A 13008-nucleotide genomic window follows, 5' to 3' on the forward strand; every position below is an offset into this window, starting at 1 on the left:
TCCAGCCCCTACACCCCTCCCTATCCCTGTAACCTCATCCAGCCCCTACACCCCTCCCTATCTCTGTAACCTCCTCCAGCCCCTACACCCCTCCCTATCTCTGTAACCTCCTCCAGCCCCTACACCCCTCCCTATCTCTGTAACCTCCTCCAGCCCCTACACCCCTCCCTATCTCTGTAACCTCCTCCAGCCCCTACACCCCTCCCTATCTCTGTAACCTCCTCCAGCCCCTACACCCCCTCCCTATCTCTGTAACCTCCTCCAGCCCCTACACCCCTCCCTATTGTGTAACCTCCTCCAGCCCCTACACCCCTCCCTATCTCTGTAACCTCCTCCAGCCCCAACACCCCTCCCTATCTCTGTAACCTCGTCCTACCCCTACACCCCCTCCCTATCTCTGTAACCTCCTCCAGCCCCTACATCCCTCACTATCTCTTTAACCTCCTCCAACCCTTACACCCCTCCCTATCTCTGTAACCTCCTCCAGCCCCTACACCCCTCCCTATCTCTGTAACCTCCTCCAGCCCCTACACCCCTCCCTATCTATGTAACCTCCTCCAGCCCCAACACCCCCTCCCTATCTCTGTAACCTTCTCCAGCCCTTACACCCCTCCCTATTGTGTAACCTCCTCCAGCCCCTACACCCCTCCCTATCCCTGTAACCTCCTCCAGCCCTTACACCCCTCCCTATTGTGTAAACTCCTCCAGCCCCTACACCCCTCCCTATCTCTGTAACCTCCTCCAGCCCCTACACCCCTCCCTATCTCTGTAACCTTCTCCAGCCCTTACACCCCTCCCTATTGTGTAACCTCCTCCAGCCCCTACACCCCTCCCTATCCCTGTAACCTCCTCCAGCCCTTACACCCCTCCCTATTGTGTAACTTCCTCCAGCCCCTACACCCCTCCCTATCTCTGTAACCTCCTCCAGCCCCTACACCACCTCCCTATCTCAGTAACCTCCTCCAGCCCCTACACCCCTCCCTATCTCTGTAACCTCCTCCAGCCCCTACACCCCTCCCTATCTCTGTAACCGCCTCCAGCCCCTACACCCCTCCCTATCTCTGTAACCTCCTCCAGCCCCTACACCCCCTCCCTATCTCTGTAACCTCCTCCAGCCCCTACACCCCTCCCTATTGTGTAACCTCCTCCAGCCCCTACACCCCTCCCTATCCCTGTAACCTCATCCAGCCCCTACACCCCTCCCTATCTCTGTAACCACCTCCAACCCCTACACCCCTCCCTATCTCTGTAACCTCCTCCTACCCCTACACCCCATCCCTATCTCTGTAACCTCCTCCAGCCCCTACATCCCTCACTATCTCTTTAACCTCCTCCAACCCTTACACCCCTCCCTATCTCTGTAACCTCCTCCAGCCCCTACACCCCTCCCTATCTCTGTAACCTCCTCCAGCCCCTACACCCCTCCCTATCTCTGTAACCTCCTCCAGCCCCTACACCCCTCCCTATCTCTGTAACCTCCTCCAGCCCCTCCACCCCTCCCTATCCCTGTAACCTCCTCCAGCCCATGCACCCCCCCCCTATCTCTGTTGCCTCCTCCAGCCCCTACACCCCCTCCCTATCTCTGTAACCTTTTCCAGCCCCTACACCCCTCCCTATCTCTGTAACCTCCTCCAGCCCCTACACCCATCCCTATCCCTGTAACCTCATCCAGCCCCTACACCCCTCCCTATCTCTGTAACCTCCTATAGCCCCTACACCACCTCCCTCTCTCTGTAACCTCCTCCAGCCCCTACACCCCTCCCTATCTCTGTAACCTCCTCCAGCCCCTACACCCCTCCCTATCTCTGTAACCTCCTCCAGCCCCTACACCCCTCCCTATCTCTGTAACCTCCTCCAGCCCCTACACCCCCTCCCTATCTCTGTAACCTCCTCCACCCCCTACACCCCTCCCTATTGTGTAACCTCCTCCAGCCCCTACACCCCTCCCTATCTCTGTAACCTCCTCCAGCCCCTACACCCCTCCCTATCCCTGTAACCTCCTCCAGTCCCTACACCCCTCCCTATCCCTGTAACCTCCTCCAGCCCCTACACCCCTCCCTATCTCTGTAACCTCCTCCAGCCCCTACACCCCTCCCTATCTCTGTAACCTCCTCCAGCCCCTACACCCCTCCCTATCTCTGTAACCTCGTCCAGCCCCTACACCCCTCCCTATCTCTGTAACCTCCTCCAGCCCCTACACCCCTCCCTATCTCTGTAACCTCCTCCAGCCCCTACACCCCTCCCTATCTCTGTAACCTTTTCCAGCCCCTACACCCCTCCCTATCTGTGTAACCTCCTCCAGCCCCTACACCCCTCCCTATCCCTGTAACCTCATCCAGCCCCTACACCCCTCCCTATCTCTGTAACCTTCTCCAGCCCCTACATCCCTCACTATCTCTTTAACCTCCTCCAACCCTTACACCGCTCCCTATCTCTGTAACCTCCTCCAGCCCCTACACCCCTCCCTATCTCTGTAACCTCCTCCAGCCCCTACACCCCTCCCTATCTCTGTAACCTCCTCCAGCCCCTACACCCCTCCCTATCTCTGTAACCTCCTCCAGCCCCTACACCCCTCCCTATCTCTGTAACCTCCTCCAGCCCCTACACCCCCTCCCTATCTCTGTAACCTTTTCCAGCCCCTACACCCCTCCCTATCTGTGTAACCTCCTCCAGCCCCTACACCACCTCCCTATCTCTGTAACCTCCTCCAGCCCCTACACCCCTCCCTATCTCTGTAACCTCCTCTAGCCCCTACACCCCTCCCTATCTCTGTAACCTCCTCCAGCCCCTCCACCCCTCCCTATCTCTGTAACCTCCTCCAGCCCCTACACCCCTCCCTATCTCTGTAACCTCCTCCAGCCCCTACACCCCTCCCGAACTCTGTAACCTCCTCCAGCCCCTACACCCCTCCCTATTGGGTAACCTACTCCAGCCCCTACACCCCTCCCTATCTCTGTAACCTCCTCCAGCCCCTACACCCCTCCCTATCTCTGTAACCTCCTCCAGCCCCTACACCCCTCCCTATCTCTGTAACCTCCTCCAGCCCCTACACCACTCCTTATCTCTGTAACCTCCTCCAGCCCCTACACCCCTCCCTATCTCTGTAACCTCCTCCAGCCCCTACACCCCTCCCTATCTCTGTAACCTCCTCCAGCCCCTACACCCCTCCCGAACTCTGTAACCTCCTCCAGCCCCTACACCCCTCCCTATTGTGTAACCTCCTCCAGCCCCTACACCCCTCCCTATCTCTGTAACCTCCTCCAACCCCTACACCCCTCCCTATTGTGTAACCTCCTCCAGCCCCTACACCCCTCCCTATCTCTGTAACCTCCTCCAGCTCCTACACCCCTCCCTATCTGTGTAACCTCCTCCAGCCCCTACACCCCTCCCTATCCCTGTAACCTCATCCAGCCCCTACACCCCTCCCTATCTCCGTAACCTTCTCCAGCCCCTACATCCCTCACTATCTCTTTAACCTCCTCCAACCCTTACACCGCTCCCTATCTCTGTAACCTCATCCAGACCCTACACCCCTCCCTATCTCTGTAACCTCCTCCAGCCCCTACACCCCTCCCTATCTCTGTAACCTCCTCCAACCCTTACACCGCTCCCTATCTCTGTAACCTCCTCCAGCCCCTACACCCCTCCCTATCTCTGTAACCTCCTCCAGCCCCTACACCCCCTCTCTATCTCTGTAACCTTTTCCAGCCCCTACACCCCTCCCTATCTGTGTAACCTCCTCCAGCCCCTACACCACCTCCCTATCTCTGTAACCTCCTCCAGCCCCTACACCCCTCCCTATCTCTGTAACCTCCTCCAGCCCCTACACCCCTCCCTATCTCTGTAACCTCCTCCAGCCCCTACACCCCTCCCTATCTCTGTAACCTCCTCCAGCCCCTACACCCCTCCCTATCTCTGTAACCTCCTCCAGCCCCTACACCCCACCCGAACTCTGTAACCTCCTCCAGCCCCTACACCCCTCCCTATTGTGTAACCTCCTCCAGCCCCTACACCCCTCCCTATCTCTGTAACCTCCTCCAGCCCCTACACCCCTCCCTATCTCTGTAACCTCCTCCAGCCCCTGCACCCCTCCCTATCTCTGTAACCTCCTCCAGCCCCTACACCACTCCTTATCTCTGTAACCTCCTCCAGCCCCTACACCCCTCCCTATCTCTGTAACCTCCTCCAGCCCCTACACCCCTCCCTATCTCTGTAACCTCCTCCAGCCCCTACACCCCTCCCGAACTCTGTAACCTCCTCCAGCCCCTACACCCCTCCCTATTGTGTAACCTCCTCCAGCCCCTACACCCCTCCCTATCTCTGTAACCTCCTCCAACCCCTACACCCCTCCCTATCTCTGTAACCTCCTCCAGCCCCTACACCCCTCCCTATTGTGTAACCTCCTCCAGCCCCTACACCCCTCCCTATCTCTGTAACCTCCTCCAGCTCCTACACCCCTCCCTATCTGTGTAACCTCCTCCAGCCCCTACACCCCTCCCTATCCCTGTAACCTCATCCAGCCCCTACACCACTCCCTATCTCTGTAACCTTCTCCAGCCCCTACATCCCTCACTATCTCTTTAACCTCCTCCAACCCTTACACCGCTCCCTATCTCTGTAACCTCCTCCAGCCCCTACACCCCTCCCTATCTCTGTAACCTCCTCCAGCCCCTACACCCCTCCCTATCTCTGTAACCTCCTCCAGCCCCTACACCCCTCCCTATCTCTGTAACCTACTCCAGCCCCTACACCCCTCCCTATCTCTGTAACCTCCTCCAGCCCCTACACCCCCTCCCTATCTCTGTAACCTTTTCCAGCCCCTACACCCCTCCCTATCTGTGTAACCTCCTCCAGCCCCTACACCACCTCCCTATCTCTGTAACCTCCTCCAGCCCCTACACCCCTCCCTATCTCTGTAACCTCCTCCAGCCCCTACACCCCTCCCTATCTCTGTAACCTCCTCCAGCCCCTACACCCCTCCCTATCTCTGTAACCTCCTCCAGCCCCTACACCCCTCCCTATCTCTGTAACCTCCTCCAGCCCCTACACCCCTCCCGAACTCTGTAACCTCCTCCAGCCCCTACACCCCTCCCTATTGTGTAACCTCCTCCAGCCCCTACACCCCTCCCTATCTCTGTAACCTCCTCCAGCCCCTACACCCCTCCCTATCTCTGTAACCTCCTCCAGCCCCTACACCCCTCCCTATCTCTGTAACCTCCTCCAGCCCCTATACCACTCCTTATCTCTGTAACCTCCTCCAGCCCCTACACCCCTCCCTATCTCTGTAACCTCCTCCAGCCCCTACACCCCTCCCTATCTCTGTAACCTCCTCCAGCCCCTACACCCCTCCCGAACTCTGTAACCTCCTCCAGCCCCTACACCCCTCCCTATTGTGTAACCTCCTCCAGCCCCTACACCCCTCCCTATCTCTGTAACCTCCTCCAGCCCCTACACCACTCCTTATCTCTGTAACCTCCTCCAGCCCCTACACCCCTCCCTATCTCTGTAACCTCCTCCAGCCCCTACACCCCTCCCTATCTCTGTAACCTCCTCCAGCCCCTCCACCCCTCCCTATCTCTGTAACCTCCTCCAGCCCCTACACCCCTCCCTATCTCTGTAACCTCCTCCAGCCCCTACACCCCTCCCTATCTCTGTAACCTCCTCCAGCCCCTACACCCCTCCCGAACTCTGTAACCTCCTCCAGCCCCTACACCCCTCCCTATTGTGTAACCTCCTCCAGCCCCTACACCCCTCCCTATCCCTGTAACCTCCTCCAGCCCCTACACCCCTCCTTATCTCTGTAACCTCCTCCAGCCCCTACACCCCTCCCTATCTCTGTAACCTCCTCCAGCCCCTACACCCCTCCCTATCTCTGTAACCTCCTCCAGCCCCTACACCCCTCCCGAACTCTGTAACCTCCTCCAGCCCCTACACCCCTCCCTATTGTGTAACCTCCTCCAGCCCCTACACCCCTCCCTATCTCTGTAACCTCCTCCAGCCCCTACACCCCTCCCTATCTCTGTAACCTCCTCCAGCCCCTACACCCCTCCCTATCTCTGTAACCTCCTCCAGCCCCTACACCCCTCCCTATCTCTGTAACCTCCTCCAGCCCCTACACCCCTCCCGAACTCTATAACCTCCTCCAGCCCCTACACCCCTCCCTATTGTGTAACCTCCTCCAGCCCCTACACCCCTCCCTATCCCTGTAACCTCCTCCAGCCCCTACACCCCTCCCTATCCCTGTAACCTCCTCCAGCCCCTACACCCCTCCCTATTGTGTAACCTCCTCCAGCCCCTACACCCCTCCCTATCTCTGTAACCTCCTCCAGCCCCTACACCTCTCCCTATCCCTGTAACCTCCTCCAGCCCCTACACCCCTCCCTATCCCTGTAACCTCCTCCAGCCCCTACACCCCTCCCTATCTCTGTAACCTCCTCCAGCCCCTACACCTCTCCCTATCCCTGTAACCTCCTCCAGCCCCTACACCCCTCCCTATCTCTGTAACCTCCTCCAGCCCCTACACCTCTCCCTATCCCTGTAACCTCCTCCAGCCCCTACACCCCTCCCTATCTCTGTAACCTCCTCCAGCCCCTACACCCCTCCCTATCTCTGTAACCTCCTCCAGCTCCTACACCCCTCCCTATCTGTGTAACCTCCTGCATTGTTGCCTCTGCATGATGTTTATCAAAGCGTTGGACTCTGTCTTCTCCTTTTCTAGCTGCCCTGGAGAAGATTAAGACGATCGCCAAATCAGCGAAAGGAGTTGGTGATCGCGTGCGGAAATTCTTTGTTTCGATGAAGAATTCAATCAGGCACATAGGTACAGCACAGTATGATCCCATCTTCACAGGCTGCTAGATAAAATGCGCAGCACATCCAGGACAGGTACAGCACGGGGTTAGATACAGAGTAAAGCTCCGTCTACACTGTCCCCATCAAACACTCCCAGGACAGGTGCAGCACGGGGTTAGATACAGAGTAAAGCTCCCTCTACACTGTCCCCATCAAACACTCCCAGGACAGGTACAGCACGGGGTTAAATACAGAGTAAAGCTCCCTCTACACTGTCCCCATCAAACACTCTCAGGACAGGTACAGCACGGGGTTAGATACAGAGTAAAGCTCCCTCTACACTGTCCCCATCAAACACTCCCAGGACAGGTACAGCACGGGGTTAGATACAGAGTAAAGCTCCCTCTACACTGTCCCCATCAAACACTCCCAGGACAGGTACAGCACGGGGTTAAATACAGAGTAAAGCTCCCTCTACACTGTCCCCATCAAACACTCTCAGGACAGGTACAGCACGGGGTTAGATACAGAGTAAAGCTCCCTCTACACTGTCCCCATCAAACACTCCCAGGACAGGTACAGCACGGGGTTAGATACAGAGTAAAGCTCCCTCTACACTGTCCCCATCAAACACTCCCAGGACAGGTACAACACGGGGTTAAATACAGAGTAAAGCTCCCTCTACACTGTCCCCGTCAAACACTCCCAGGACAGGTACAGCACGGGGTTAGATACAGAGTAAATCTCCCTCTACACGGTCCCCATCAAACACTCCCAGGACAGGTACAGCACGGGGTTAGATACAGAGTAAAGCTCCCTCTACACTGTCCCCATCAAACACTCCCAGGACAGGTACAGCACGGGGTTAAATACAGAGTAAAGCTCCCTCTACACTGTCCCCATCAAACACTCTCAGGACAGGTACAGCACGGGGTTAGATACAGAGTAAAGCTCCCTCTACACTGTCCCCATCAAACACTCCCAGGACAGGTACAGCACGGGGTTAGATACAGAGTAAAGCTCCCTCTACACTGTCCCCATCAAACACTCCCAGGACAGGTACAGCACGGGGTTAAATACAGAGTAAAGCTCCCTCTACACTGTCCCCATCAAACACTCTCAGGACAGGTACAGCACGGGGTTAGATACAGAGTAAAGCTCCCCCTACACTGTCCCCATCAAACACTCCCAGGACAGGTACAGCACGGGGTTAGATACAGAGTAAAGCTCCCTCTACACTGTCCCCATTAAACACTCCCAGGACAGGTACAGCACGGGGTTAAATACAGAGTAAAGCTCCCTCTACACTGTCCCCATCAAACACTCCCAGGACAGGTACAGCATGGGGTTAAATACAGAGTAAAGCTTCCTCTACACTGTCCCCATCAAACACTCCCAGGACAGGTACAGCACAGGGTTAGATACAGAGTAAATCTCCCTCTACACTGTCCCCATAAAACACTCCCAGGACAGGTACAGCGCGGGGGTAGATACAGAGTTAATCTCCCTCTACACCGTCCCCATCAAACACTCCCAGGACAGATACAGCACGGGGTTAGATACAGAGTAAAGCTCCCTCTACACTGTCCCCATCAAACACTCCCAGGACAGGTACAGCACGGGGTTAGATTCAGAGTAAAGCTCCCTCTACACTGTCCCCATCAAACACTCCCAGGACAGGTACAGCACGGGTTTAGATAGAGTAAAGCTCCCTCTACACTGTCCCCATCAAACACTCCCAGGACAGGTACAGCAGTGGGATAGATACAGAGTAAAGCTCCCACTACACTGTCCCCATCAAACATACTCAGGATAGGTACAGCAGTGGGATAGATACAGAGTAAAGCTCCCACTACACTGTCCCCATCAAACACTCCCAGGACAGGTATAGCACGGAGTTAGATACAGAGTAAAGCTCCGTCTACACTGTCCCCATCAAACACTCCCAGGACAGGCACAGCATGGGGTTAGATACAAAGTAAAGCTCCTACTACATTGTCCCCATCAAACACTCCCAGGACAGATACAGCACGGGGTTAGATACAGAGTAAAGCTCCCTCTAAGCTGTCCCCATCAGCAGTGCTTTGGAAGTTTTTAGGTTTGGAAGGTGCTGTCGAAGGATCCTTGGTGAATTCCTGCAGTGCATCTTGTTGATGGTACACACGCTGCTGCTACTGTGCGTCGGTGGTGGAGGGAGTGAATGTTTGTGGATGGGGTGCCGATCAAGCGGGGCTGCTTTGTCCTGGATGGTGTCGAGCTTCTTGAGTGTTGTGGGAGCTGCACTCATCCAGGCAAGTGGGGAGTATCCCATCCCACTCCTGACTTGTGCCTTGTAGATGGTTTTTTTTTTGGTCATTAACGGGATGCAGTGTGCTGGCTACCACAATTGCCCCTTCTCAGAGTAATATTTTAAGGGTCAACCACATTGCTGTGGGCCCAGAGTCACAAGTTGGCCATTAGTGAAGCTGATTGGTCTTTCTGACCACTGGCAGGTGAATTTTTAATGTTGATTTCAAATCTGCTGTGGGAGGTTTCCAACCCAGCTCCCAGAGCCTTACGCTGGGTCTCTGGATTACCAGACCAGTGACAGTAACACTGTGCCACCGCTCCCCAGTGTGAACTGCTTTGTTCAGCATTCCCAGCCCCTGGCCTGCTCCTTTAACCGCAGTGCTTGTGTGGCTGGTCCAGTCCAGTCCTGTTTCCGATGCTGTTTCTGGGATGGAGCGGTAGATTGGGAGACTGCGCCCTCCTCTGGATCCGCTCTATCACTGATCTGAGCCAAGATATTTGATTGAGTACATCCATGTGACTCTCAAAAGTGTGAAGTGATTGATCCTGAGAGGAAGAATGGGAGGAGACAACATAAAATAAAGTGTACCATCCTCGAAGGGGTCCAGAACGAGAGGGGCCTGTGGGTAATTGTGCGTCAATGACTGAATGTGGAAGGACAGATGAGGAGTGCAGTTCAGATGGTTTTGTGGGATTCTAATCTTTATGAACAGGGGTATCCAGTACAAAAGCAAGGATTTTATGGTGAACCTTTATAAAACACTGGTATGGCTTCAGCTGGAGTATTGTGTCTAATTCTGGGCATTGTACTTTATGTAGGATGTGGAGGCATTGGAGAGTGTGCAGAAAAGATTCACGGGAATGGTTTCAGAGATGAGGAGATTCAGCTATGAAGATAGATTGGAGAAGTTGGGACTGTTTTCCTCGGAGAAGAGGAGACTGAGAGGAAATTTGATAGGGGTGTTCAGAATCACGAGGGGTCTGGACAGAGTCGATGGGGAGAAACAGTTCCCATTGGGGGGAAGGATCGAGAAGCACAGGGACTCAGATTTAAGGTGATTGGAGAAAGAAGCGATGGAGACACGAGGAGAAACTTTTTCACGCAGCGAGTGGTGAGGGTCTGGAACGCGCTGCCCGAGAGTGTGGGGGAGGCAAGGTCAATCGGGGCTTTCGAAAGGGAATTGGATCATTATCTGAGGAGAGAACTGTTTACGAGGTTACAGGGAAATAACAGGGGAGTGGGGCTAGATGAGTTTCCCCTTCAGGGGGCCAGCACAGACATGATGGGCCAAATGGCCTCCATCTGTGCTGTAACCCTTCTGTGCTTTTATATAGTGCCTCCCGGCATACTTAGAAAGGTGAGGAGGAGTGACACAATGTCATGCAATGAGGTTGCACCTCAATAGTATACCATCTGTCAGAAAAACATGCCTTTTCCATTGTAAGTTCCTATGTCTTCAGTTATTATGGGAAAATACTATGTAAACACGTCACGGTGTAATTACATCTGCCCCACCCGTGGAGGCGCTGCAGATCCAGCACCCAATGCAGCAGGTGAAGGTGGCCTCCCACGTTTAGATGTGCAGTTTTTATCGGAAATGAGGATTTGAATAACTCTTGGCTTCTTTCCTTGAATTACTCAGTGAGGATACTGCAGAACCTGACGCGATGGATGTCCAATATCGGCATCATGTGTAACAAGGAGATGGGTGAACCTTACAAGAAGTGCATCAAGGTCTTTGACGACGCCATCAACCACTGCCTGTCGCTGCTCAGCATTTTCGGCTTCCTCTGCTACATTGTCAACATCGTCAAGCCCCTGTGCGGGCTAGCAACAGGTCAGAGCCGGGCAATCCTTGGCGGGGTTGTCAACCAATGGCAACAGGGCAGGGGCAGGGGTCAGACTGGCAACTTGGTTCACCTGCCGCCGATGCCCAACACGAGAAATGGACTTGTGCCCAAACCTAGGAAGTGGTGACCTAACTGGATATACGGCAGAGAAACTAGGCCACTCGGCCCAACCACTCCATGCTGGTGTTAATACTCCTCTCGAGCCTCCTCCCATCTTTCCTCATCAGCGTAACCCTCAATTCCCGTCTCCCTCACATCCTTGTCTAGTTTCCCCTCAAATGCGTCGACACTATTCACCTCGGCCGCCCCCTGTGGGTGCGAGTCCCACACTCTTCCCCACTCTCTGGGTAAAGACGTTTCTCCCGGATTCCCCATTGGCTTTCTTGGGGACTCTCTTATATTGACGGCCTCTAGTTCTGGCCTCTCCCCACAAGAGGAAACATCCTCTCTGCATCCACTCGATCAAAACCTTCCACCGTTTTGAATGCCTTGATTAGATCACCCAATCAGTGTCCTTTTATCAATAGAGAGGAGAGCCCCAGACTGTCAATCCTCTCCTGATATGTGAACCCACCCAGTTCTGGGATCATCCTTGTCATTCTTCTCCGCACCCCTTACCCCCTCCAGTGTCTCGATGTCCTTTTTGTAATCTGGCGACCAGGACTGCACGCAGTGTGGTATAACTGCGGTTCGATACTGGTTTAGAGGTCATTAAAATTCTGAAAGGGTTTTGATAGGGTGGGAAAGAGCTGTTGCCATTTATAAGAAGCTGGAACGAGGGGACCATCGATATCAGACAGTCACTGGGGAATTCAGGAGAAACTCCTTTACCCAGAGAGTGGGGAGAATGTGGGACTCGCTCCCGCGGGGAGCGGGGAGAATGTGGGACTCGCTCCCGCGGGGAGTGGGGAGAATGTGGGACTCGCTCCCACGGGGAGTGGGGAGAATGTGGGACTCGCTCCCACGGGGAGTGGGGAGAATGTGGGACTCGCTCCCGCGGGGAGCGGGGAGAATGTGGGACTCGCTCCCACGGGGAGTGGTCGAGGTGAATCGCAGAGATGAGACTGGATAAGCCCACGGGGGAGGGGATAAAGGACGGAATGGCATCTTTCAGCCAATGAAGTACTCTTTGAAGAGTGGATGCAGCCAATTTTTGTACAGCAAGCTCCCACTAACAGCAATGGAGATTATCAGCTGGTTTTCAATGTTGGTTGAGGGGTATATATTGGCCAGGGCAATAAAATTGGGGCAGGACAATGGAAGGATCTTCTGGTGGGGTGAGATGAATGGTGGGGGGGGGGGGGGGAGGGGCATGTGGGGCATGAGTACCAGCATGGAGCAGAGGGGCTGAAAGGCCTTTTTTCTGCACCTTTAAGATTCCATGTCATTCCCAGTTAATCCTGAGGTCCTGAAGTGCCCTAAACCACCAGATTCTTTTGGAAGAGGTGACTCAGTGAACTGAAAGGTGGGGTCACAGGAAGGGCAGAGGGTGAAAGTTAAATGTTATTGGTGGAGGGAGAGGGGGGAGTGCATGGAGGGTATTGGAGGAGGGACATTAGCTACCAGAAGAGGAATTGTGGGATACAGGCAAAATGATCGTAGCACAGGGGGATTGGATTCAGGGTGAGGGTGGCGGGTGGGGGTGGGATGGGGTGGATAAGAACTAGAAAAGAGTAAAAACTGGGAAAGGGGAGCACTGTCTGAATTGTTTTCCCCTCCTGGGAGCTGAGGGGTGGTGCGAAGGGGCTGGAGGGAGGGTGGAGAGAGAGGGAGACTGTCGAGGCCCCTTCCTTGCCTTTATGTGCCATGTCTTCCCCACAGTCATCCAATGGTTCTGCCTGATCCCGACATACATCAAGGACCAGTTGAACAAACACGTGGGAGAACGTGAGTACCGTTTAACTTGACCCTCTTGCCTCTGTCCTTCCTGAGGGGTTGCCTCACACTGAGGCAGCCTTCCACATGCTGCTCACGGGTATCCAGGACTGCGCACCCATCCCTCTGGATAAAACACAGGGGCTGCATTTCTCCAGAGCCTTTCACTCCCTCAGGATGCCCCACAGGTCTTCACCGCCA

General features: G+C 54.9%; 1 protein-coding gene across 1 annotated transcript in view; it reads left to right on the plus strand.

Moving 5' to 3' along the window:
• The window catches only part of dcst2 (DC-STAMP domain containing 2), a 75319-nt gene that overhangs the window by 13642 nt on the left and 48669 nt on the right, over positions 1 to 13008 (plus strand). Inside the window, exons 3-5 of the mRNA XM_078535423.1 lie at positions 6719 to 6820; positions 10725 to 10919; positions 12754 to 12819. Coding sequence (XP_078391549.1) covers positions 6719 to 6820; positions 10725 to 10919; positions 12754 to 12819 — 363 coding nt within the window. The remainder of the gene's footprint in view (positions 1 to 6718; positions 6821 to 10724; positions 10920 to 12753; positions 12820 to 13008) is intronic.

The sequence above is a fragment of the Cetorhinus maximus genome, unplaced genomic scaffold, assembly GCF_964194155.1.
Source record: "Cetorhinus maximus unplaced genomic scaffold, sCetMax3.hap1.1 HAP1_SCAFFOLD_452, whole genome shotgun sequence".
Lineage (NCBI taxonomy): Eukaryota > Metazoa > Chordata > Chondrichthyes > Lamniformes > Cetorhinidae > Cetorhinus > Cetorhinus maximus.